General features: G+C 49.5%; 1 protein-coding gene and 1 pseudogene across 2 annotated transcripts; one reads left to right on the top strand and one right to left on the bottom strand.

The window, feature by feature from the left end:
- Nucleotides 1–737: 737 nt before the first annotated feature.
- Nucleotides 738–25,230, bottom strand: LOC307107467 (signal-regulatory protein beta-1-like). The gene is made up of 8 exons (XM_079784706.1): nucleotides 25,060–25,230; nucleotides 22,281–22,637; nucleotides 11,933–12,064; nucleotides 8,319–8,669; nucleotides 4,605–4,973; nucleotides 3,677–3,987; nucleotides 1,460–1,569; nucleotides 738–856 (listed from the first exon to the last, which is right to left on the bottom strand). Exons 1-7 carry the CDS (start codon nucleotides 25,127–25,129, stop codon nucleotides 1,540–1,542), a joined length of 1,620 nt encoding a protein of 539 aa, XP_079640832.1. The 5' UTR covers nucleotides 25,130–25,230; the 3' UTR covers nucleotides 738–856; nucleotides 1,460–1,539.
- Nucleotides 8,995–9,778, top strand: LOC307107399 (L-aminoadipate-semialdehyde dehydrogenase-phosphopantetheinyl transferase-like; annotated as a pseudogene). Its single transcript has one exon. The product of its transcript is annotated as an L-aminoadipate-semialdehyde dehydrogenase-phosphopantetheinyl transferase-like (transcript).
- Nucleotides 25,231–26,670: the final 1,440 nt, after the last annotated feature.

The raw sequence follows: 26,670 nt of genomic DNA, 5'->3' as shown, positions 1-26,670 counted from the left end.
GGTATAAGAATGTTTGTCGCAAAGTTGCACTAGCAAAACAGTAGATAGAGCTTCAGAATCATCTTGAAAGAATCTGTAAATCATAGCATGTCTTACAATAGAAAACTGTAGAGCGTGGGAAATTAGTAAAATGGAGTTACATATGTCAACATTATTAAAACACACAGAACTGTGTTAAACATACAAATAAAGTTCCAGAATGTTTTATACAGAAAAATACATTTTAACAAAATTTAAAAGAGGGAAAGTAATATTAAATAGTGCATCAGGATTTACACATATGCTGTAAAAATGTAAAACCATGAATCAAAATACTGAATTTCAACGTTTTTTTCCCCCCCAGGAGAAACAGAGACATAATGGCAATATGTTAATGTTTTGCAAAGAGAGATGGTAGGTCCATGGATACCATTATATTCTTTATAAATTTCAAAATAGAAAATGTTTATTCAACAGTGATTTCAAATATCTACGTGTTAAAATAAATTTATACTGGCAGAAGCTCTGGGTAAAAGTGAAATCTGCTCCGAACAGTGAGGGTTGTTCAGGGAGGTAAAACCCGGTCTCTTCATGTTCCCAGTTCTGGTTTGGGTGGAGGCAGGGCCAGTGTGAAGCTCGATGCATCAAGGTCCAGACATCCCCGAGTCTCCGTGAGCAAAGGCCATCCTGGCCTCAGCCTTATTGTCAGAGAGAAGCAACATCAGGAGGGTGTGGGAAGGAGCATGTTCTGATGGAGGTGGGTTTGACAGAGTGAAGGGCAGGGGCCTTGGATAATCTGCAGGTTTGTGCAGCTTCTTCTCCCTTCCTAAGCCTCTCAGAGAGGGCAGGAGGCAATATATCCCGTGGCAGGGAAAAGCTGTAGGGAAAGTCATTCATTCATTCATGGAAGCAAAAGGATGATTCATTCATTCCAGTATTAATTCCACAAATATTTAGTGAGCACATGCTAAGTGGCAGGCACTCTGTTTGGCCTGGGTTCATGGCACAGGTAAGAAATGAAGCCCCTACTCACAAGAACCCAACACCTCCTTCTGAGATCTGAACTCTCTTCCATTCCCACATTCATCTTCACCACTAGTCTCTCAGATGGGTTCTACTAGCTGACTTGGGCAATACTTTCTTATTCTTTCCAAAGATATATCATATGAAAACTGAAATATATAACAGTTCATGGGGGACTCTGCAGTTTTGATATTGAAGCTTTGACCTTCATCCCACCTTGGACCACCATCCTCAGGATCCCATATAATTTAATTTGAAAACCTTGAAACTGCAGGGCACCACACTGTGTAAGAGTTGGAAGCTTCTGAGAAAAAAGAGCATTTGGAACCTTCTCTTGAGGCTAAGTCAGGCGGTGGTGACCATGTGGCCATGTGGGCACACCCTGGACTCCTCTTGCCAGCCCAGGAGGTTGGCCCTGACATTCCTCCCTCAAAACTTCGGGCTGCCTCCAACTCACCTGCTACAGGTTCCTCCACCTGTGTATGTAGGTGACTTTGAAACTCATCACCAGCCGCACCTTAATGCCCAGGAGGAAAGTCACAAAAATAACAGCAGATGTCCCTGGACCTAAATGGGCAGAAGGAGACATCAACTGGGGCTCTGTGAGTTTAAATACCTTTGTCCTCTCAGGAGACAGAGGTAACCCAGCTGCTCCCTGTGGTGGATGGAGGTGACTGGGATGCACCCCCAGTGAGCTTGTAGATGGCCGGGGCTGCTGGGGACAGGATGAGGTTGGCCAGATGGGAGGATGTGCTTCATGCTGCACCATACAGGTGAGTACCTGCTCAACCCCTGCAGTGACACATTCACCAACTGCAAGCTTTCCAGGCTCATGGCTCAGCTCCCTGAAATGTGGCCGTGCTCCAGCCAGGTGGATGCAAACCCTATGGGTAGAACCTCTGCACATGGCAGGCAATGGCCACCAAGTCCAAGGACGGTGAAGACTGAGACACTGTCACTGCAGTGGGAACTGACAGCACCCAGAGAAAGCAGACAATCCCTGTGGGAAGTCCACTGTGGTAGCCTGGGAACTCCTTGAGGATGCTTCATCTTCCCTGGGCCAATCACAGAGGAGGATTTAGATAATGGTTAACAGATGCCTGCATAGGTAAATGCATGATGAATGAGAGTGTGAAGGCGTGCATGGATGGACAGATGGATGCATGGATGGAAGAATGAATGGGAACAAAGTCATTGTACTCTTTCATATCTTTTCCAATTTTGAATTCTGTTCACAGGCTAGGACATGAATCTAATTTGAGGACATTGTGCTAAATGACATAGGTTAGTCACAAAATGACCAATACTGTATGATATGTATCTGAGGTATGAGAGGAATCATCCTCAGAGAGACTTCCCCTAGAGACTCCAGAAGGGACACAGCCTGCCCATTCCAGTGTAGACTTCTGACCTCTAGAACTGTAAGGTAATAACATTTTCTTGTGTGAAGCCACTAAACATGTGGTTACAGTGGCAATAGGCTTCTAATCCAAGGACAGGGGAACATTTATAAAGGACAGATGTAACTAAAGGGACAGGCCTGACTTAAAGTACCAGGCCAGCAGGGGAGGGCATTTGGGGGTGAGCAGGCCTTCAGGGGAGGGCAGTTGCAGTGTCGGGGGGGGGGGGGGACCAGGCCTGCAGGGGAGGGCAATTGGGGGTGACCAGGCCATCAGGGGAGGGCAGTTGAGGGTGTCCAGGCTGGCAGGAGAGGGCAGTTGGAGGGACCAGGCATGCATGGGGGTGCAGTTAGGGGTGACCAGGCCAACAGGGGAGGGCATTTGGGGGCGAGCAGGCCTTCAGGGAAGTCCTTAATAAGCATGAATTAGGTTGGACCATGAATTAGGAATGACCAGGTTGGCAGGGAAGGGCACTTGGGGGTGATCGGGCCAGCAGGGGAGCAGTTAGGGGTGACCAGGCCGGCAGGGGAAGGCAGTTGGGGGTAACCAGGCCTTCAGGGTAGGGCAGTTAGGGGTGACCAGGCCAGCAGGGGAGGGCATTTGGGGGTGAGCAGGCCTTCAGGGGAGGGCAGTTAGGGGCGACCAGGTCGGCAGGGGAGGGCACTTAGGGGCGATCGGGCCAGCAGGGGAGCAGTTAGGGGTCGATCAGGCTGGCAGGGAAGTGGTTCAGGGGTGATCAGGCTGGCAGGCAGAAGCGGTTAGGGGCAATCAGGCAGGCAGGCAGGCGAACTGTTGGGAGCCAGCCTTCCCGGATTGTAAGAGGGATGTTCGACTGGCAGTCGGACATCCCCCGAGGGGTTCCAGATTGGAGAGGGTGAATGCTGGGCTGAGGGACACCCCCCACCCTGCCCCATGCACGAATTTTGTGCATCGGGTCCTATGTAAATCAACTGAAAGGTGGAATGACCAGTTGCTATGATGGGCACTGACCACCAGGGGGCAGGTGCTCAACGTGGGAGCTGCCCCAGCTGCAGGCCCTAGGCCAGCCAAGGTGGGTCCAGCGGGTGTCCCCCAATCGCCCTGCTGGTTGCCCCACAGATCGGCCCTGATTGCTGGCCAGGCCTAGGGACCCTACCCATGCACGAATTTTGTGCATTGGGCATCTAGTCCTTAATAAGCATGAATTAGTACTTACAACATTAAAATTAAAGATAAAATTTAAACAGAGCTAGATCAGTTGGAGTGGAGGCCTCTCCCTGGATTTTACCTTTTACCTTGTCCTGGTGAGCAGAGGCCATCAGGATGAGGTTTGTGGTGACCGCCGGCTGCCCATCATGCTCCACCTGGCAGGTGAGCATCGCATCCTCCCTGTGGGCAGACAGATTCACGAGGAGCCAGCTCCTCCAGCTGAAGGTCCCATCCTTGTTCTCTACGAGGGTCGAGGCTGTTTCTGTTCGGGACATGTTTCCGTTCTCCAGCCAGGTCAGCTGTAGGTGCTGGGGGTAGAAGTTCTTCACCAGGCAGGCGATGGCATTCACCTGGGTCTCTGACACAGTGTATTGGGTAACCTCCAAGGTGGGCGGCACTGAAACAGCAAAGGGCAGAAGCTCTGACCTCATGGAATAGACAGATCGCAGAGGGGGCTCCAGAACTTAGCTCCCCCACCGCACAGAGGACGGGCTCAGACACGGAGGTTCTTTCATTCAAATGAAATCACGGAGCGCCTCCACCTCCCCACCAGGACCCCCGCCCCTTGTCTCTGGGGAGGGGTAGAGATGGCGTCTGGCTTTTTGTCTTGTTTTTGAGGTTTTCATCTTACTGGTAGCGGCTATTAGGGTCATATGATTGAAATCAACCACCACAGCCCCTGCTAGTGTTAGTCAGAACATACTAACTCCAGCAAAATAAAGAAATTACCAAGCACATAAAAGCTTGGCTTATAGTAGGTACTCAGTAAGTGGAGTTGCTATTGGTAAAGGTGATAAAACTATCAAGCGCATGGCTTGGCATGTTGTAGATTTTTCACCAGCCAGCTGCCATTAGACAGGGGTGAGTGATGGGCAAATCCATGTGAATGATAATGGGAAGGATTGTCAGGAATTCAATTCCAGGCAATTCCAGACCCCGAGCAAATTAGGGGAGAAGCAGGCTTGGAGGCCAGGGGCCCGGTGTGGGCTTGGGCTGGGTGGGAGGGGCATCTACCTCGGATGGCCTCAGACAAGTTGGCAGTCCCACGAAGAGGAGGGTCCCCCTTTAGGGTGTCGTGGGCCACCTGGCAGATGACCTGGGAGCGAACATCCCCCGGGGCCAGCCGCACCCTGGCTGTGCTGGAGAGGCTGTAGGAAGGGCTGTCTCCCTCTGGGTCCACGGTGGTCTGGGAGGCTGGCAGCTCATTCCCATCCTTGAACCATTTCAGGACGATGTTTCTCGGGGAGAAGCCATAGGACTTGCAGGAGAAGCTCACTGTCTGCCCAGGCGGCGACCTCCCCATGGGCCCCCATACTACAGGGGGAGAGGGTTTGGCTGTAAAAGGAACATCGTGAACAATGAGCGTGATTGTGACTCTCACCACTAACCACAAGCATGTGGCACTGTCAAACCTTCTCATATACTGTTTTTTTCTTTGTTTTTGTCTTTCACTATTTTTTATCCTGTATTTCTGCTGGGAGAGCATGTCATTCTCCTCATCTTACAAAGGAGGACACTCATTCCCCAGAGGTGAACTCTGAGTGAGGGGAGGGTCGACAAGCAATTCCAGGCCTTTGTTCAAAGTCCAACTTTTTCCCTCCAGATGATTTCCCACAGTCTGGGCCCAGGGACAGAGTTCCTGGTCAGTCTCATTTTTGTGCACTGGCTGTTCATAGCTGGCCTCAATCCTATGGACCTGGGCATGGAGCCACAATGATCATCTTCCTCAAGTGGGGAAACTGAGGACTTGGAGGAGAGAGAGACTTGCCCAGAGCACACAGCTGTGGGATGACAATACTGTGGATCAGTGAGGGTCTGTCCTCTCAACAGGCTCGCCTGAAAACATTCTATAAAGGCCGATTGGATTGTATCGTCAATATTTGATTAATCAGTGGTTTTATTATGTTATTCTACACAATTTCTGCAGGTGAGGAGCTGAGGCCCAGCCAAGTTAACTGGGCCATGACACTGATATAACACCTTGATTTGGGGGTGCACCTCTGTGCTGGGTGGTTCAGACAGAGCACCTCAAATCCTTTCCACTCTCCTAAAAGGGGTCCATGATCATCGCCATTTTAGAGATGAGAAAACTAAAACTGAGAGAATGAAGGGACTGTCCCCTCGGCCACTACTGTGCCCAGAGGTATTTCCTGTGGCCTCCCAGGTATTCACGTCCATCAGCAGAGCAAGTGCCCACCTTCAGGAGCCTGACCCTGACCGCCACCTGCTCCAGGGAGGAGTGCCCTCCAGTGCCCAGGCCTGGGTCCTGTAGGTATAAATGGGGGAATGGGCTCCTGGCAGTGAGTCTAGAATATGAACTCCTGCTCACTGGGCACAGTGCCCTCTAGGAAATGCCCCCTCCGCACCCTCAGTCTGCAGAGACAGGGATGCTGCCCAAGGCGGTGCTGGGGCTCAGCGACCCCTCTCTGCTCTATCCAGGCCACTGTGCCAGGCGGCTCCTGTGGCTGCTCAGTGAGGAAAACACCACACAGAAGGGAAAGGCCTCCTGGCTGCCTCCATAGGCAGAGCCATGTCCTGTAGGAATGGTTTCAGGCCATATCATGGGACATTTGAGGATCTGTCTCCTCTCAGTTGGAAAGCTAGACCTGCCTCCCCCACAGGACTTTTTAAAAAGTGTATTTTTTGTTGTTGTTGAAAAACATAACAATACATGAATAGAAGAAATGGATTGGAGCCTGGCCAGTGTTGCTCAGTGGTTGAGCGTCAACACATGAACCAGGAGATCACTGTGGATTTGGGTCAGGGTACATGCCTGGGATGTGGGCTCCATCTCCAGTAGGGGGCGTGCAGGAGTCATCCAATCAATGATTCTCATCATGGATGTTTCTGTCTCTCTACCTCTCTCCCTTTTCTCTGAAATCAATAAAAACATATTATTTAAAAAGCAATGAAACAGAACTTAAAAACAAAACAAAACAAAACAAAACAAAAAAAACCAAAAGGGTTGGAGCGTTCTCTACACTTTGACAAGCACAGTGGGTGTTGCAGAGAGCAGAGACCCTGACCTCTCCCACCTCCTGCATTCTCAGGGGGGCGTCCCCTGGGCAAGTAGCTCAGGGAAGGGACAGGAGCTCTTTCCCAGGAGGCAGCAGATCTGAGTGGCGATGGAGCCTCTGACACCTGTGATGCCTAAGCAAGGGACACGCTATTGGGAAGTGTGGTAATACCTGAAAATTCGGGATAAAGCAACCTTCCCTGCTTGTGTCCAGGAGTTGTGGGGAGACCCCGTTGCCACCATGTCTAGGAGGGAAATTTGGCGATACCCACACAAATTAAAATGCACGCACCCTGTGACCTAGCAATGCCACTTCCCGTGAGCATCTCCCCCTAAAGTAGGGTGACACATGGACAAGGTATCCCGTGTCACTGTGTGAATAGCCCAAGGCTGGGAACAGCTCACACCCATCAACAGAAGACAGTGAATGAACGGTGCTGTCTCCACAGGCTGGAGGGGAGGCAGCTGGTGGAGGAGGGGCAGCTCTAGGTGCTGATGTGGGTGCTCCATTTGGGGCGATGTGGCTGGAGGTACGGGGAGGTTCCCCATCACCTGGGCCACAAAGTCTGAGTGTGAGGGGCATGTGAAGCTTTAGTACCAGTGAACATAAGAGGTGCTGGCTCCCTGTTCAATGGTGTGCTGTACTGAGCTTTATTTGGTGCTTGCATTTCCAGGCTTTTTGATGGAAATAATATCTATCTCTGAAGCAGGAAAGAGTTTCTAAATTTAGATAGGGTTCTAGAAAAAACTCACTCACTGGCCATGTGACATTGTACAGAGTCCCCTTCACCTTTTGACCTCAGGCGCCCCTCTATACTTGGTTAGTGAGGCTGGATGGTCTAAAGGTCCCTGTGTGCTCACAGTCCAGGATTCAGGATCCTGGGCCTCTGGTAAAACACCCTCAATGAGAACGGTGTTGCCTCAATGGGGCGACCCCTAAGTCTCCCACATGGGGAGCCTCTTCCATGGGTGAGGAACATTCTGAGACGTCCCAACTCTGCTGGGAGGCTTCATGACAGTGACTGGGATTCTGGAATAGGGGGGTTCCCGGCAGACCCACCGTGATCGCCCCCTTCTGGGCGTCTCCTCCCAGCGGGGCTGTCAGAGTGAGCAGGGGTCTGGGCCTCTCAGGATTTCCTTCTCCTGTGATGTTTGTGAGGTTGAGAGAAAGCAGCACCTTCTCTACTCCCTGACCTACTGAGTTCCTCCCACTGGAGGGAGGGAACGAAGCTTCAAGGGAAGAGACGTTGCCTGCTTTGTTCTACAGCTGCCTCAGCACCCAGCGCAGAGCCTGGCTCACAGCAGGTGCCCAGTGGGTGTCACTAAGGAGGAGCCTCGGCCACATGGAGGGGAGCACTTTCTGGAGGTGGGTGAGGTCTGGCCTTGTGAAGGGCAAGTCTCTCATCCCTTCAGTTCCCTCATCCCTGGCACCAAGGGGCTGACAGGATTGAAAGGCCAGGGCTGGGGAGCCAGGCAAGCGGGGTTTCCAGACTTTTCCCACCACTGACCAGCCGTGGGGCCTGAGCAAATAGCATGACATCTCCAGGCCTCAGCTCCCCTGGTCTGTAGACGGGGTGAAATCAGACCAGGAATCAGATCATGACTATAAGCACCCACCTCCGCACCTGACTCTTAGTTGTTGCTCAAAGATGGAAGTCGTCCTTACTGACTTGTTGTCACACACGAGGGATGAAGGATCCCCCTGTACTCACCACTGACGGTGAGCTGAGTTCCTGCTCCAGACTTGAACTCCATGTCATTATCACCTCCTCTGCGGAACTTCACACAGTAGGTCCCTGTGTCTGCTGGGGTGATGTTACTGAGTCGGATGGAAAAGTCCAAGTTGTCTCTCCTTGAGGCATCTGCAACAGTTGTTACTCGGGGGAAGTGGCCTCCTTTGAAACTGTAGATTAACTCCTGGCCTGGCCCTGTTCCTCTGAACCACAGGATGGGCCCCACAGGAAAAAAGGAGGTCATAGTGCAGCTCAGAGTGGCCATCTCTCCAGCTGCAACAGACACTGACTTCTGAGGCTGAATCACCTGCAGCTCCTCACCTGCCCCTCCTGGAGGGAAGCACAGAGCAGTTATTTACTCAGCATCTGGGAGCCTGTGGGCTCAGTCAGTATTTATCAACAACAGCTTTCATTGACCGAGTGCACACCCTGAGCGGGCCTTGAGCCCAGCACATTGCATGTGTCATACATGTAACCCTCACAACCAACCTGTAATGTGAAAACCTATAACAAATGAGGAAACTGATTCATAGAGAGGTAACAGAGATTGGGTTTAAGTCCCCCCCCTCCCCATCAACCTGTTCTGCTTTGTGCCAGTAATGGAGGGGCTGTGCTGGCCTTTTGCCCGCAACACTTGGCTGCCTAGCTGAGCGAAATGGTTCCTGGAGGTACCACCAGGCAGCCCGAGGACTTCGTCTCTGTCAGGGACGCTAAGGCAGCCATGGCTGGTCATCTGATGATGAGGAAGTTAGTGCAGAGAAATAGAGCATCCCTTGGAATAACATTCATTTGCAGAGAAGTACCAAAGGGAAACCAGTACTTGCAAAGGACTCATCGAATCCTTAACCAGTTTCATCTTTAATGTCTCTCATTAAAGCAACTGGGTTGTACTTGCTGCTGAACCTGAGCTACAAGTTGGAATTGATCCAGGTCGTGGCTCAACTTCAGAATGCCTTCTGAGTATGAATGAAAGTTTACCAACAAAGAACGGGAAGCAATTAGAAGCTTTAAGGACGAATGGACTCGGCTGCCTATGTTCTATGGGCATCGGGCCCTGAAAGAAAGCTTCAGAGAAGCTACAGGTGCTGGACTAGGGTGTGAATCTCAATGGCTTGAATGGGATATGTCCCCATTAAACCTGGAGATGGCCAGGTTTTTAAAGAAACACGTTTGTTTCTGGATGGAGACGGAGGAAAAGAATGGGCGTTTGAGGAGAGCCAAGCAGATGAGCACCATTTGGGCAGTAGCTCCTAGGAAACCCGATGCATCCAGACATCAGGATGCTTCATGTCAAGATGACCCTACAGCCCCAGAGGCAGGTCCTGTCCTTCCCTAAGGACTTAGTATCACCTGCTGTTCCTGAGCCCTGGTCATCCTTCATTTTGGGGCTGTTTTTCTTCACAGAAGAAGTTCTGATGGGAAATGGTACAAAGTCATGATATGATACAAGTAAGAATGGGAAATGAAACTGTTTGTAATATTCTGTGCTCACTAAAAAATAAATGCATATTACTATCTAATTTCATTTCATAAAACAAATTGAAAAAGAAAAACACAACTTTTCCTGGTAAAAAAGCATATTCCTAGTTCAAGAAAGCTTAGTAGAATGCATGTTTACCTTTCCTCCTCCCCAGAATCACACTGAAGTGACAGAGAAATGGAACAAGGTGGTGGAGTCTTAGCTGATACAGGAGCAGTTCATTTTGTTTCACTTTGGTTCATTGTGCTTCACTTTATTTGCGCTTTCACAGGTGTTGGTGGTTTTTCTAAGGAAAGCAAGAAGACCTTCCATCAGAGATGGCGGGAGGTGTGGGTTGGAGGGGAATGATTCACCAGGGAACCTGTACGCATTGTGCATAACCATGGACACAGGCAATAGAATGGTGAGGGCCTGGGAGGGGTGAGCACGAGTGAAGGGGGTCAATGGGTAAAAACACACTTACACTAAGGGGACATCTGTAATACTTTCAACAATAAAGATAAATTCTTTTTAAAACCCTCCAGCAGCAAAAATATTATGACTCGTTTTATTACAGAAGTCTGGAACTGATCTCGCAATATCTCTGAGGCAGGCCTGCACATGCTTGTAGAAACGAATGGAAAATGAAAAGATGCCACAAGGAAACATTCAACAACATCAGAGATACCTATTTCTAAAACATTTTCCTTGGAAAATGAATCCACTTTTTAATAAACTGGGAACATACTATTCTGTAATTATTTTCTCTGAGCTGCACATCAGTGTTAATAAATAATCTTGTGGCATAACTTTCACCGGCTCTAAAGTGCTCTATTGCGTGGCTAATATCAGTAAGGATGCTTGGACCAGAGGTAAGTGTGCAAAAAGCTGAGGTAAGTAACCAAGGGCAGTAATGGTCATCCCAGCACCCAGCTCAGAGGTGTCATAAGGACACGTTCTGGCCTCAGCCTCACTTGTTTTGCCTCAGGCCTGTCTCATGGTCAGGAGAGCAGCTGCTGTAACTGTCAGCTTCACATCTTCACAAAATGCAGCTAAGAGTCAGGACCTGCGACTTCTCCTCTCACATCTCAGCTTTGTCAGGGAGGAGTGCATTTCCCGCAGCCAGGGCCAATCACAGCCCAGCCCAGGGGATCCTTTCTCTCCTTGGTGAGGCTCACCAGGTCCTTTCACCAGGGAGAGGCCCTGCTGATTGTCAGCAACCAAAGCAGCGCCCTGGTGCTGGGACGCCTGGAGGGCTGGGAGCCCGCGCTGTCACAGCGGGTATTGGCGAGACACACATGCTCTCTGCCTCCCAGCACAGTGTGGTGATCTCATGCCCCCGATCTGTGAGTTTTTTTCCGGAGATGTACCTAGCAGCAGTTGGCTTCAGGGGACCCCATGTTTAGCAATTTACAGGGAAAAGGAGGACTTTTTCTTAGAAATCTCACTTGCTCTGTGTCCTTGTTAAGGAGGGGCTGGCAGTGGCCTTTGTCCTCTTGTCATGCAGGGCTCCCTAGTCCTATCCGGGCCAAACAGATCTTTCTGGATTCCCCCTCCCCCTGCTTTTTTTTCTTTAAGAATGGGAGGTCGGTTAACATCTTAGAGAGTCAGATGTGAGTGGCTTGAAGGGCAGACAAGAGAATTATATTCTATAAGTATGCATTGCAAATTAAAAATGTGAGGTGCCTTATTTGCAATTCTGTTGGATATTGTAGAGACTCGTGTATTTCTATCTGACATGGATGATTTCCAGGGGAGGCAAAGATTGGTTAGTTTACAAGGCGACTCTGCCTTCTGACTTTGGTGAAATATATCAAACTCTTCTCCTAATCTTTCAAAGACTATCTTCCCTGCTAGGTTCTTAGGTTCATAGGCATTTTATGAATCACCTCCTGTTCAGCACCTAAGACTCAAAGCATCATCTGTTTTGCTGCCTCTGGAAACAGGTGCAGGCGATGGTCCCACAGAGAAACCACTCAGATCCCTGACCTCATGCGCTCAGGTGAAGCCCTGTCCTTGGCCTTCTGTGCAGCCCTGGGTGACACACCCATGTTTCCCTGGAGGCCCTGAAATTTCAGGGGCAAAAAGAAGTCCAGGGGCTGGGAGGGAATATTCTACCCCAAGGAGTGCTCACCTGGGAGGCCCAGCAGTAGAGTCAGCAGCAGGCAAGGAGGAGGGAGTGGCCAGGAAGCAGGGACAGGCATCATGGAGCCTTGAGTGGCCTGCTGGGTCCAAGTGTGTGCCCGGAGAACCCGGACTCTCTGCTCTGTGAGAGGAGTGAGGCCCCAGCTCTGATATAAGAGGAAGCACCTGGGAAGGGGTGACAAGGCTGTGACACAGTAGCCAGCCTCTACATTCTAAACAGTTCCTGCTTCTAGATTGTGAAATGTTCACACTCAGGACAGCAACCACAGGGTGAGCAGTTACTCATCTTAGTTCACAGAGGGACGTGGACATGCCTCCAGGAAGTAGTGTTCCCCCCCCCTGCACCCCCTCCTTGGAGCCTCTGCTCTCCACTGGCCCCTCAGCCCATCTGAGGTCTTCATGGCGATGCCCCACTTGGGGGCCCAGGACAAGAAGGGTGTGCGGTGTGGGCTGTGGGCCAAACTTCCCAGCCCAGGACCCTAGGATGTTGCTGGCTTATGGCCTCATCTCCTTCAGCCTCAGCAAGAGCTACTCATTGGAGGAAGGAAGAGGGCTCATCAGAGCCTGGTCAGCGTTGAGATGGAACCAGGTCCTCTCCTGAATGACTCTCTATTCCAACCATTTACTGATGGAACTGGAAACACTCTACCCAAACGCACAGTGTGGGGTGGACCTCAGAACTGGTATGTGCCACCTTGCAACAAAAGACATAATTTCCTCACATCTTTCCAGAAAGCACATGTATTACATGACCACATTTATACACACCGGCATTTGTCTCAGAAAAATGCAACTTATGTCCACTCCAAACGCTGTGAGCAAAATAAATCCTACTTCAAGGATTTTCTCTTTTAGCAACTTTCAAGTATACAACCCAGGATTGTTAACCGTAGTCATCATGTTGGAAATTATCTCCTCAAAACGTATTTATCTTATAACTAGAAGCTTGTTCATTTGACCACCTTGACCTGTTCCCTCACCGAACGCGCAGCCTCTCACAACCACCAATCTTTTCTCTGTGTCTGAGTTTCCCGGGAACCCAGGTTCCACAAATAACTGAAATCATGCAGTACTTCTTTCTCTCCCTGACTTATCACATTGCATAATGCCCTCAAATTCCATTTATGTTGTTGCAAATGGCAGCAATTCCTTCCTTCTTTGGATGAATAATATTCCATTACATATACACATTTTCTTATGCATTCACCCACTGGTGGACACTGACATGACTTGCTTGACTTGTATATTGTAAATAATGGTGCAATGAACATGGGTTGCAGATACCTTTTCATGGTAGTGATTTTATTTTCTTTGGATATAGACCTGGGGGTGGAATGGCTGGGTCATATGAACATTCTGTTAATATTTTGAGGCCCCTCTATCTGTTTTCCATGATGGCTGCACCAACCTCTGATTGGATGAATTTCCTGTCCCCCCCTTTTTTAACTAGTAGTTCCTACAAAAGCTTTTCTCCTTCATCTAGTCTGCTGTTGAACCCTTCTATTGAATTCTCCAGTTCAGTGATTGTATTCTTCGTCTCTGTGATTTCTCCTTGGTACTCTCTCATTTAAAAAAAAATTATTGTTGACAGTATTACAGATATCTCCCATTTCCATTCCTTTACCCCCCTCCTCCCACCCCCTACCTACTCACCCCAAGTCTTCATTAACCTATTGCCCGTGTCCGGGGGCCATGCATGTAAGTATAGAAGTTCTTTGGTTCTCACATTTTGTATCTCTTAGTAGTTTCGCATTGTGCAGCCTTGTTCTCCTGGACAGGTGAGCATCGTTATGAGCATTTATAAAACCCTACCAGGTAAAGCATTAAGGTGTATTTCTGGGTGTTATTTTATGCTTTGGGGTGGTGTTTGGTACATTCTTTTCCATGTCCTCATGTTCCCTGACTCTCTGTGTTGGTTTCTGTGTGTGAGATGAAAGAGGCACCTCTTCCCATCTTGGTGGCGTGCTCTGTTGCAGAAGATGAGCCTGTCACTCAGCCCTGTTCTAGCACTGGGCTGTCTCTCCAAACTTCGTGATTCTCCAAACTGCCTTCTTTGTTCTCTGTTACTCACAATAGTGGAGGCGCCATGATTTCAGTGTCCAGAGGGGAGGAGTTCAGTCTGCACTTAGTTGCAGGCTGAAGGGAAGCGAAGTCCTCAGGCAGCAGCGTTTAAGCATGAATGTAGATCGCTATAAGGAAAGGCTGGCCGATGGGTGCTTCTGACTGCCGTCTCTGAGATAAGCCTCTTGGGAAGAGCCAGTGAAGAACTGGCTTTTTGTTTTTTACAATCCCGGGGGCCCCACTAACACAAGCCCCACTGTCCCCCAGTGACAGGTGATCAAGGGGTGTGTCCCCTGAGCAGCAGCCACAAGTCAGGACTCTAACCCTGTGCACAAGCCCCTCTCAGGGAGGCGCCAGCCACCGCGGTGCCGCAGAGGGAGAATGTGGAAGTGACGCCCTCTCAGCTCCCTGGTCTCTGGAGAGGATGGTTAGCCCCTGATGTGTGTTAGATGAGAAGCTGACCCGCAGCTGCAGCCTTTATGAGAAGCCAATAGGCCTCTTTCAGGGAAAGACTGGGCGCTGGGCATTTGTCTCTGCTGCCTGGTGGTTGGAGACCTGGGTGGTGAGCTACAGGGAGTCCTCACAGGCCACTAAGAACTGCTTCTTTGCTCTAGTCCTTGGACCTTGTGGACTCAAATCCTGTAACTTTCAGACATACTTTGTTTGGAGGCTCATCCCTCACGGGGAAGTTTAAAATTTGTGGTGCTCAACATTGAGTCTGAATCCCACTCCTCAAGGAGAAGCTGAGAGGTGGGGGTCTCCCCCGATTATAGGTCACCGTGCCGGGTGTGGGGTTTATGGGGAGATTGTGTCAGGTAACAGCCTGAGATTGTGTCCCATCTTTTCTTATTTGATTAAGATATGATTTTGTTGTGTGTGTCCAAGGTCCGGGAGTTGCTCATCTGGTTTCTGGGTTCTTTCTCAGGGAATTGTTGCGTTAGTAGCTGCAGTTTCAGTAAGTCTGTGGGCAAAGGTGAGGTCAGGTGCCTCCTAAGTCATCATCTTGAACCAGATTGGTTTTGCTTTAACGAAAAAGAACCTTATTTTTCTCAAGTCATGATGTAGCCAACAAAGTCAGTGAGTTTGATGCCCAATCCTCACAGAGAAGCCAAGTCTGAGGCAAGAGTGTTTCATAGAGAAAAGATTTATTCTTCCAGCTGCCAAACCAGGAGACAGAGACAGGGCTCAGATCCCTCTCCTTCCACGCCCTGGACTACAGACTTAGAGCAAATTTAATGGGAAGGAGAAATTTCCATATGTGTTCATTCTAATCAGGAGTCTTGATTGGACTGTGTTGAAACTAAGCCACCTAAGGTAAGGAATTGGAAAGGCAGAAAGTAGAAAGGCAGAAGGTAGAAAGGCATTTTTAGAGGGTGGGGTCAGATTGGGTGAGATCTAGGTGCCTAGCTGTGCTGCGCCAGCACAGCCAAGGGGTCGGCGAGCCTGAGGGAGGTGGTGAAGGATGGAGAAATGATAGACAAAGAGAAAAAGCTGGGTCTAGGTGGATCTTCTGTGCCTTGCTGAGGCCACAGAACAGATCCAGACTGCAAAGCTGATGTTTTATTTATAATCAGGGACAAACAAGGTAATTTACGATGTTCTTATAAGTTTCACTTGTTTTGGCAGCACTTGGTGCCCCTCCCATAGCCCACTAGCTACCCAGGAAAGATCTTGGGAGCAGTTACAAGATCAAGCTTAATTATGCTTAGAGGACTGTGCCCTCCAAGCTGGGACTTGTTTGCGACTTTGCCAGCAGGTCAGTCCAAGCCTTAACCCTATAACCGCTTCCTACACCTAGCTAAGTGCAAATTCCTGATCCCCCTACATCTGCACATAGATTCTGGCAAAGGGCAAAGGGCAAATTTTGGTTTTGGCCATTCATCGACGTTTGTGGAGTCATTAGTAGGCTTTTTGCACCTTTGCATGGCTCTGGGACCAGTCTGACCCAGTGGCCCATAGGCACTGTGGGAAGTCTTGCTGTTCTCTTCTGAAAACAACAACAACAACAACAACAACAACAACAACTGTTAGGTCTGGTTTAGTATCAGTGCCAGGTTTCAATTACATTAGGGTTTGTTCCAGCTTCCCCTCATGCTATAAAGCATGTGCCCAACATTGAAGCAAATGTGGATCTTGCTGTCTTCAAATAGATTTGTGGATGCAGGTGCCAGGCTACAAGTGGGGTAATTTTCCCCAGAAAAGTCCGAGAACGGGTTCAGGCAGCCAGTCCCTGGAAAGGCTTTCGATGTGATTACTTCACCGAGCTGGAAAACACAGAGGGTGCAAGTTCCTCAATGAGCAAAGGAAGAAAAGGGTCTGTATCACACACAGTCTTGTTCCAGACCCTGTGTGCGCTCATAGACTGCTCTCTCCTCTAAAGCCCCACAATTCTTTGGGGTAGCATGAGTCCCATTTTACAGAGGAGGAAGTTGGCTCAGAGAGTGTTAGTGAGTTGCTCAAGGTCACTTAGCTGGTGTGTGTTTTCCAGTATCTGAACCCATGTTTCTATGCCTATAAGACCTCAGAGAGGAACTTCTCCACTGTGATTTGTCTAAAGGACTTTGAGCACATATCCCTCAGTGTTTGGTGAGTGATTATGTGATCTTAATGGGTTTTCTGGTCCAGAGATTCTACACTTAGTCATTGTAGGTAAGAAAATTTTTGAAAAAACCAATTATATACTATATTTATCAAGAAAAGTAATTTTCAGCCCTGGCCAGTGTATCTCACTGGTTAGAGTGTCAGCCTGAGCACTGAAGAAGGGTCTCAGGTCCTATTTCTGATCAAAGACATGTACTGGGCTTCAGATTTAATCCCTGGCCCCGAGTGGGGCTCCAGGCAACCAATCGAAATATCTCTCTCACATCTTTCTTTCTCTCTCTTTCTCTCTCTCTCTCTATCCCTCCCTCCTTTTTTTCTTCCTCTCTCTCTAAAAAAAAAATCAATGGAAAAAAATATCCTCTGGTGAGGCTTAACAAAAAAAGAAAAGAAAAATAAAGAAAAATAAATTTCAAATCACCTACCAGTGAATGTAAAGGCCATTCTACAGAAAAAAGGGTATTTTAATACCAAGGAAACAGAAAGATAATAATTAACTTCTTTATTCAAGATATATTCATTAATATGTATTATGAAAAATTACTTAATATATCTATAAATAATCCTAAACCATGATAATTTGGAATTCTGTGTGTGTGAGCGCGCGCGTGCATGTGTATATACGTTTGTGTGTGTGTTTTTTAGAGAAACTTTTTTTACAATATGTAAAAACAACAACAACAACAAAACACACCTTACTACGAAAATTACTAAGATAGGCATGAAGAGTGAGGGAGTGTGGTATTTGAATGAAGATCCTCTTGCCTCTTCTTCCTTCAGCTCAACAAGAACAACCTCGGCCTGGTACAGCCAGGACACAGGGCTGCCCCTCCCCCAGCTCCCAGTTGAAATGTCATTTCAGGAATTCTCATTTACCTGAAAGCACTGTACCTTAGTTACATAACATCCTTAAAGGGCAACCACAAAGAGTTGTTTTAAAGGCACACCCATTATTAAACCAATGGCAAAGTGAATGTGAGTGGGAAACTATCAAATTGCAGAACTTGGTCATAGTATTGCTTTCTCTTCCTCCAGCTTCTAGGTCAATGGTGACTCCTCAAGGTCTCTTCAACGCCCTCAATTCCTAGCATCCCATCTCCCACTCCTATCACATCTAAGTCCTGCATATGGGATAACGGAGCTGCGATAATTTGGGATTGTGTCTGTGTGTCTGAGAGGAGCCTGTGTGAAGCCCCGCTCAGGGGCATCAAGGGCCATGAGAAGGAGCGGGAGCCTGTGGGCAGCAGTTCTGGGTCGAGGGAGGCATTTAGATCAGAGTCCACAGAAGCTTCTAGTCACTTTTTTTTTTTTCTGGGGCTGTGTCCTTCGTGGAAAGAAGGAGGCAGCAGACACTGAGAGTGGCAGGTAACAGGGGAGAAAAGAAGGAGCTGTGGGGAATGTGTCCACCTTTAATTATCTGCTCATCATTCAAGAAGAGTTCCCTGAATGTCTCCTATGTCCTGGGCTGTCTTCCTCCCGGAATGCCGGTCATGAGAGGACACGCAGCCCCTGGCATCAGACTCTGCCCCTAGTCCTCCTCCCCAGGTCCTGGTCATCCTTCCCATACCTCCCCTCTGTCACACAGAGCGTCAGACTGGGAACAGCCATCAGAGCAGTTGACCAGAACTGCTCAACATGACTGTAAACGTGGGTTCCTTCTGCCCAGGGAGCCCTGCGATCAAATCAACTAGATGTGGTCTCCAAGGGAACCGCCCCCTCAGCTGGCCTCGTTCAGTTTCCTCTGCCCACTTCTTCTGCAGGAGCCCTAGGACTCTGTGAACACCTTTCAAAAACCACCGAGTCAGCCGCCTTCAACAGGATGCACCCATTTCCTGGGCGGTAGGAATCTCTGAAAGGCGTCTGCAAGCCTCCTGAGAGTATTAATAGAGGGTGGCCCCTTGTCTAAATTCCACCTGGGCCCTCACCGTGTGTGACCTGTGGGCTGACCACTCCTGTTGACCTTCTCCTCTGGGACAGATGTTAGCCTGCCCTCCCTGTCCCACAACTTACAGTCAGGCTCTCCGCTGCCTGTGGACATAGATGGCAGAGACCCCCACCATCAGCAGCACCTTGCAGCCTAGGAGGCCGAGGAGGACAGCCAAGAAGAACTGAGTACATAGTGCTGGGCCTACAAGTCAAGGGACACTAGAAACCATTACAGGAGACCATTCCAGAGTCCTTGACTCACTCCATCCGAGGCTACCTGCACCCAGCTGTTATGGGCTCAAGCTTGAGGCAGCAATCAGGTAAAGAGGTTCTTTATCCTCGGTGACCCCGTTAAGTAGGCTGCCAGAGTCGTCCTCCTTGAGGGAGGCGGTGGACAGAATGTGTTCTCAGTGACCCATAGTGTGGCGCCTAATGTACTGACTGGGTCCTCCCACCCCTATGGGGCAGGTAGTATTATTCTCATTCTGATGAGGAAACTGAGGCTCAGTGCTGAGAGTGCGTGTCACCATCCCCAAGTTACAAAGGAGGACACTCATTACCCAGAGGTGAACTCTGAGTGAGGGGCAGGGCCGACAAGCCATTCCAGGCCTTTGTTCAAAGCCCAACTTTTCCCCTCCAGATGATTTCCCACATTCTGGGCCCAGGGACAGAGTTCCTGGTCAGTCTCATTTTTGTGCACCGGCTGTTCACTGCTGGCCTCAATTATTACGGACCCGTGAATGGGAGCCATGATTCTCATCCTCATCAAGTGGGGAAACTGAGGACTTGGAGGAGACAGAGATGTGCCCAGAGCACAAAGCTGTGGGATGACAATGCTGTGGCTCAATGAGGGTACTCTCAACAGGCTCACCTAAAACATTCTATAAAGGCAGATTGGATTATAGCATCAATATTTGATTTATCAGTGATTTTGATCAGCATTATATTGTCTTACACAATTTCTGCAGGTGAGGAGCTGAGGCCCAGCCAAGTTAACTGCGTCATGACACTGACATAACACCTTGACTTGGGGGTGCACCTTGTGCTGGGTGATTCAGACAGAGCCCCTTAAATCCTTTCCACTCTCCTAAAAGGGGTGCATGATCATCGCCATTTTAGTGATGAGAAAACTAAAACTGAGAGAATGAAGGGACTGTCCCCTCAGCCACTACTGTGCCCCAGAGGTATTTCCTGTGGCCTCCCAGGTATTCACGTCCATCAGCAGAGCAAGTGCCCACCTTCAGGAGCCTGACCCTGGCCACCACCTGCTCCAGGGAGGAGTGCCCTCCAGTGCCCTGGCCGTGGATCCTGTGGCAATAAATGGGAGAAGGGGCTCCTGGCAGTGAGTCTAGAATAGGAACTCCTGCTCACTGGGCACAGTGCCCTCTAGGAAATGCCCCCTCCGCACCCTCAGTCTGCAGAGACAGGGATGCTGCCCATGGCGGTGCTGGGGCTCAGCGACCCCGCTCTGCTTTGTCCAGGCCACTATGCCAGGCAGCACCTGCTGCTGCTCAGTGAGGAAAACACCACAAAGAAGGGAAAGGCCTCCTGGCTGCCTCCATAGGCAGAACCATGTCCTGTATGAATAGTTTCAGGCCACATCATGGGATATTTGAGGATCTGTCCCATCTCAGTTGGAAAGCTAGACCTGCCTCCCCCACAGGACTTTTTAAAATATGTGTTTTTGGTTTATTTTCCTGAAGAACATAAAAATATATGATTCTAAGAAAAGGACTGGAGCCTGGCCAGTGTTGCTCAGTGGTTGAGCATCAACACATGAACCAGGAGATCACTGTGGATTCCTGGTCAGGTTACATGCCTGGGACGTGGGCTCCATCTCCAGTAGGGGGCGTGCATGAGGCAGCTGATCAATGATTCTCTCTCATCATAGATGTTTCTGTCTATTCATTTCCATTCTTCTCTGAAATCAATAAAAGCATACTTAAAAAAACCCCCAACGAAATAGAAGTTAAAAATAAAAGAACAAAAGGGTTGGAGCGTTCTCTACACTTTGACAAGCACAGTGGGTGTTGCAGAGAGCAGAGGCCTGTGACCTCTCCCATCTCCTGCATTCTCAGGCAGGCGTCCCCTGGGCAAGAAGCTCAGGGAAGGAAGGGGCAGGAGCTCTCTCCCAGGAGGCAGCAGATCTGAGTGGCGATGGAGCCACTGACACCTGTGATGCCTAGGAAGGGACACACTATTGGTAATTGTTGTAATACCTGAAAATTTGGGATAAAGCAACCTTCCCTGCCTGTGTCCAGGAGTTGTGGGGAGACGCCATTGCTTCCATGTCTAGGAAGGAAACTTGGTGATACCCCCACAAATTAAAATGCACGCACCCTGTGACCTAGCAATGCTGCTTCCATGAGCACCTCCCGCTAAAGTAGGGTGACACATGGACAAGGTATCCTGTGTCACTGTGTGAATAGCCCAAGGCTGGGAACAGCTCACACCCATCAACAGAAGACAGTGAATGAACGGTGCTGTCTCCACAGGCTGGAGGGGAGGCAGCTGGTGGAGGAGGGGCAGCTCTAGGTGCTGATGTGGGTGCTCCATTTGGGGCGATGTGGCTGGAGGTAGGGAGAGGTTCCCAATCACCTGGGCCACAAAGTCTGAGTGTGAGGGGCATGTGAAGCTCTGGATACCAGTGAACGTAAGAGGTGCTGGCTCCCTGTTCAATGGTGTGCTGTACTGAGCTTTATTCAGTGCTTGCATTCACAAGGCTTTGATGGAAAGAGCTCTGTCTTTAAAGCAGGAAAAAGCTGCTAAAATCAGATGGAACAATCTCCTCACTCACTGGCTTTGTGACTTTGGACAGAGTCCCTTCACCTTTTCACCTCAAGTGCCCTCTGTACTTGGGGAGTGATGCTGGAGGGTCTAAAGATCCCTGCGTGCTCACAGTCCAGGATTCAGGATCCTGGGCCTCTGGTAAAACACCCTCAACGAGAACGGTGTTGCCTCAATAGGACGACCCCTAAGTCTCCCACATGGGGAGCCTCTTCCATGGGTGAGGGACATTCTGAGATGACCCAACTCTGCTGGGAGGCGTTATGACAGCGACTGGGATTCTGGAATAAAGGGGGTTTCCCGGCAGACCCACCGTGATCGCCCCCTTCTGGGCATCTCCTCCCAGCGGGGCTGTCAGAGTGAGCAGGGGTCTGGGCCTCTCAGGGTTTCCTTCTCCTGTGATGTCTATGAGGCTGAGAGAAAGCAGCACCTTCTCTACTCCCTGCCCTACTGAGTTCCTCCCACTGGAGGGAGAGAACGAAGCTTTGAGGGAAGAGCCGTTGCCTGCTTTGTTCTACAGCTGCCTCAGCACCCAGCGCAGAGCCTGGCTCACAGCAGGTGCCCAGTGGGTGTCACTAAGGAGGAACCTTGGTCACATGGAGGAGAGCACTCCCTGGAGGTCGGTGAGGTCTGGCCTTGTGATGGGCAAGTCACTCAGACCTTCAGTTCCCTCATCCCTGCAACCAAGGGGCTGACAGGATTGAAAGGCCAGGGCTGGGGAGCCAGACAAGCGGGCGTTCCAGACCTTTCCCACCACTGACCAGCCGTGAGGCCTGAGCAAATAGCATGACATCTCCAGGCCTCAGCTTCCCTGGTCTGCAGACGGGGTGAAATCAGACCATGAATCAGATCATGACTATAAGCACCCACCTCCGCACCTGACTCTTAGTTGTTGCTCAAAGATGGAAGTCGTTCTTACTGACTTGTTGTCACACACGATGGACAAAGGATCCCCCTGTACTCACCACTCACGGTGAGCTGAGTGCCTGCTCCAGACTTGAACTCTGTGTCATCATCACCGCCTCCTCTTCGGAACTTCACACAGAAGTAGATCCCTGCGTCTTCTGAGGTGATGTTACTGATGCGGATGGAAAAGTCCATGTTGTCTCTCCTTGTGGTGTCTGCAACCCTTGTTACTCGTGGGAAGTTGCCTCCTTTGAAACTGTAGATTAACTCCCGGCCTGGCCTTGTCCCTCTGAACCACTGTGTGGGCCCCACAGGGAGCAGGGAGTTCATGGTGCAGCTCAGAGAGACCGTCTCTCCTTCTGTGAAGGACACTGACTTCTGAGGCTGAATCACCTGCAGCTCCTCACCTGTCCCTCCTGGAGGGAAGCACAGAGCAGTTATTTATTCAGCATCTGGGAGCCTGTGGGCTCGGTCAGTATTTATCAACAACAGCTTTCATCGACCGAGTGCACACCTTGAGTGGGCCTTGAGCCCAGCACATTGCATGTGTCATACATGTAGCCCTCACAACCAACCTGTAATGTGAAAACCTATAACAAACGAGGAAACTGAGGCACAGAGAGGTAACAAAGATTGGGTTTAAGTTTCCCCCCACCCCCCATCAAGCGGTTCTGCTTGGTGCCAGTAATGGACGTGTTGTGCTGGGCTTTTTCTTGCAACACGTGACTGCCCAACCTAGGGGAATGGTTCCTGGAGGTACCACCAGGCAGCCCAAGGACTTCGTCTTTGCCAGGGACTCTCTGGCAGCCACGGCTGGTCATCTGATGATGAGGAAGTTGGTGCAGAGAAATAGCACATCCCTTAGAATAACATTCATTTGCAGAGAACTGCTAGAGGGAAACCAGAGCTTGCAAAAGACTCACCGAATCCTTATCCAGTTTCATCTTTCGCTTTTTCTGTTAAAGGGACTGGGCGGTACTTGCTGCTGAACCTGAGCTACAAGTTGGAATTGAACCAGGTCGTGGCTCAACTTCAGAATGCCTTCTGAGTATGAATGAAAGTTTACCAACAAAGAACCAGAAGCAGTCAGAAGCTTTAAGGACGAATGGACTCGGCTGCCTATGTTCTCTGGGCATTGGGCCCTGAAAGAAAGCTTCAGAGAAGCCACAGGTGCTGGACTAGGGTGTGAATCGCAATGGCTGGAATAGGATAAGTCCCCATTAAACTAAGAAAGCTTGGTAGAATATATGCTTACCTTTCTTCCTCTCCATAATCACACTTAAGTGACTGAGAAATGTAACAGGGTGGCGGAGTCTTAGCTGATACAGGCGTAGCTCATTTTGTTTCAGTTTGGTTTATTGCGCTTCACTTTATTTGCGCTTTCACAGGTGTTGGGGGTTTTCCACATGGAAAGCAAGAAGATCCTCCACCAGAGAAGGCAGGGGTGGCAGTGGGAGGGGAATGATTCACCAGGGAACCTGTTTGCATTGTGCATCACCATGGACACAGGCAATAGAGTGGTGAGGGCCTGGGAGGGGTGGGCACTGGGGTGACAGGGATCAATGGGGAAAAACACACATATACAAAGGGACATCGGTAATACTGTCTCATGGTCAGGAGAGCTGCTGCTGTAACTCAGCTTCACATCTTCACAAAATGCAGCTAAGAGCCAGGACAGGCGACTTCTCCTCTCACATCTCAGCTTTGTCAGGGAGGAGTGCATTTCCAGGAGCCAGGGCCAATCACAGCCCAGCCCAGGGAAGAACCCGCAGTCAGGGCCAATCGCTGCCCATCCCAGGGAAGAGCCTTTTATTTCCCCCTCCTCCCTCAGGAGATCTCCCCAGTGTCCTGGGGCCAGTTGGGCAGAGGCTCACCAGGTCCTTTCTCCAGCGGGAGGCCAGGCTGTTCGCCAGCAACCCCTGCAGCGCCCTGGTGCTGGGACGCCTGGAGGGCCGGGAGCCCGCGCTGTCAAGCGCGTTGTGGTGAGACACACACGCTCTCTGCCTCCGTGGACAGTCACGGGCACTGAGTGTGGTGATCTCACGCCCAGGCCCACCAGTATTTTTCCGGAGACGGACCTAGCAGCAGTTGGCTTCAGGGGACCCCATGTTTAGCAATTTACAGGGAAAAGGAGGACTTTTTCATAGAAATCCCCTTTGCTCTGTGTCCTTGTTAAGGAGGGGCTGGCAGTGGCCTTTGTCCTGTTGTCCTGTTGTCATGCAGGGCTCTTCCAATCCGGGCCAAACAGATCTTTGTGGATTCCCCCTCCTCCTGCTTTTTTTCTTTATAAACGGGAGGTCGGTTAATATCTTAGAGTCAGATGTGAGTGGCTTAAAGGGCAGGCAAGAGAATTCTATAAGTATGCATTGCAAATTATAAATGTGAGATGCTTTATTTGCAATTCTGTTGGATATTGTAGAGACTCCTGTATTTCTATCTGACATGGATGATTTCCAGGGGAGGCGAATATTGGTTAGTTTACAGGGCAACTCTGCCTTCTGACTTTGGTGAAATATATCAAACTCTCCTACTAGTCTTTCAAAGACTATCTTCCCTGCTAGGTTCTTGGGTTCAAAGGCATTTTATGAATTTCCTCCTGTTCAGCACCTAAGACTCAAAGCATCACCTGTTTTGCTGCCTCTGGTAACAGGTGCAGGCGATGGACCCACAGAGAAACCACTCAGATCCCTGACCTCATGCGCTCAGGTGAAGCCCTGTCCTTGGCCTTCTGTGCAGCCCTGGGTGACACACCCATGTTTCCCTGGAGGCCCTGAAATTTCAGGGGCAAAAAGAAGTCCAGGGGCAGGGAGGGAATATTCTACCCCAAGGAGTGCTCACCTGGGAGGCCCAGCAGTAGAGTCAGCAGCAGGCAAGGAGGAGGGCAGGGCCAGGAGGCAGGGACAGGCATCCTGGAGGCCTGAGTGGCTTGCTGTGTCCAAGTTTGTGCCTGAGAACCCGGACTCTCTGCTCTGTGAGAGGAGTGAGGCCCCAGCTCTGATATAAGAGGAAGCGCCTGGGAAGGGGTGACAAGGCTGTGACACAGTAGCCAGCCTCTACATTCTAAACAGTTCCTGCTTCTAGATTGTGAAATGTAAACAGTTCCTGCTTCTAGATTGTGAAATGTTCACAGCAACCACGGGATGAGCAATTACTCATCTAGTTGTCAGAGGGACTTGGACATGCCTCCAGGGAGTTCTGCCCCGCCTCCCCCCGTCCACCTGCCTGGGGCCTCTGCTCTCCACTGGCCCCTCAGCCCATCTGAGGTTTTCATGGCGATGCCCCACTTAGGGGCCCAGGACAAGAAGGGTGTGCAGTGTGGGCTGTGGGCCAAACTTCCCAGCCCAGGACCCTAGGATGTTGCTGGCTTATGGCCTCATCTCCTTCAGCCTCAGCAAGAGCTACTCATTGGAGGAAGGAGGAGGGCTCATCAGAGCCTGGTCAGCGTTGAGATGGAACCACGTCCTCTCCTGAATGACTCTCTATTCCAACCATTTACTGATGGAACTGGAAAAACTCTACCCAAACGCACAGTGTGGGGTGGACCTCAGAACTGGTATGTGCCACCTTGCAACAAATGATATAATTTCCTCACATGTTTCTGGAAAGCACGTGTATTATATGACCACATTTATACACCCATTTTTCTGTATCTCAGAAAAATGCAACTTATTCCACTCCAAACGCTGTGAGAAAAATAAATCCTACTTCAAGGATTTTCTCTTTTAGCAACTTTCAAATATACAACCCAGGATTGTTAACTGTAGTCACCATATTGGATATTATATCCTCAAAACGTATTCATCTTATAACTAGAAGCTTGTTCATTTGACCACCTTGACCTATCCCCCCACCGAATGCTCAGCCTCTCACAACCACCAATCTTTTCTCTGTGTCTATGAATTTCCCCCCAACCCCCAGGTTCCACAAATAACTGAAATCATGCAGTACTTCTTTCTCTCCCTGACTTACCATATTGCACAATGCCCTCAAATTCCATTTTGTTGTTGAAAATGGCAGCATTTCCTTCCTTCTTTGGGTGAATAATATTTCATTACATATACACATTTTCTTATGCATTCACCCACTGATGGACACTGACATGACTTGGTTGACTTGTATATTGTAAATAATGGTGCAATGAACATGGGGTTGCAGATACCTCTTTGCGGTAGTGATTTCATTTTCTTTGGATATAGACCTAGGGATGGAATGGCTGGATCATAAGAACGTTCTATTAATTTTTTTAGGAACGTTCTATCTGTTTTCCATGGTGGCTGCACCAATCCTCTGATTGGATGAATTTCATGGTTTTTTTTTGTTTTGTTTTTTGTTTTTCCTAGTGTTTCCCGGACCCGCTTTTCTCCTTCATCTAGTCTGCTGTTGTACCCTTCTATTGAATTCTCCAGTTCAGTGGTTGTATTCTTCACCTCTGTGATTTCTCCTTGGTAC

This window comes from Cnephaeus nilssonii (assembly GCF_951640355.1).
Source record: "Cnephaeus nilssonii genome assembly, chromosome: 11".
Classification (NCBI taxonomy): Eukaryota; Metazoa; Chordata; class Mammalia; order Chiroptera; family Vespertilionidae; genus Cnephaeus; species Cnephaeus nilssonii.
The sequence above is the reverse complement of the archived record's forward strand: the minus strand, read 5'-3'. Positions and strand labels throughout refer to the sequence as shown.

Coding starts and splice junctions, on each gene's coding strand:
- LOC307107467 (XM_079784706.1), bottom strand. CDS start 25,129: ATGCCTGTCCCTGCCTCCTGGCCCTGCCCTCCTCCTTGCCTGCTGCTG. Junction 8,670..11,932: donor TCTACTGCTGGGCCTCCCAG/GTGAGCACTCCT, acceptor GCTTCCCTCCAG/GAGGGGCAGGTGAGGAGCTG. Junction 3,988..4,604: donor CTTGTCTGAGGCCATCCGAG/GTAGATGCCCCT, acceptor TTGCTGTTTCAG/TGCCGCCCACCTTGGAGGTT.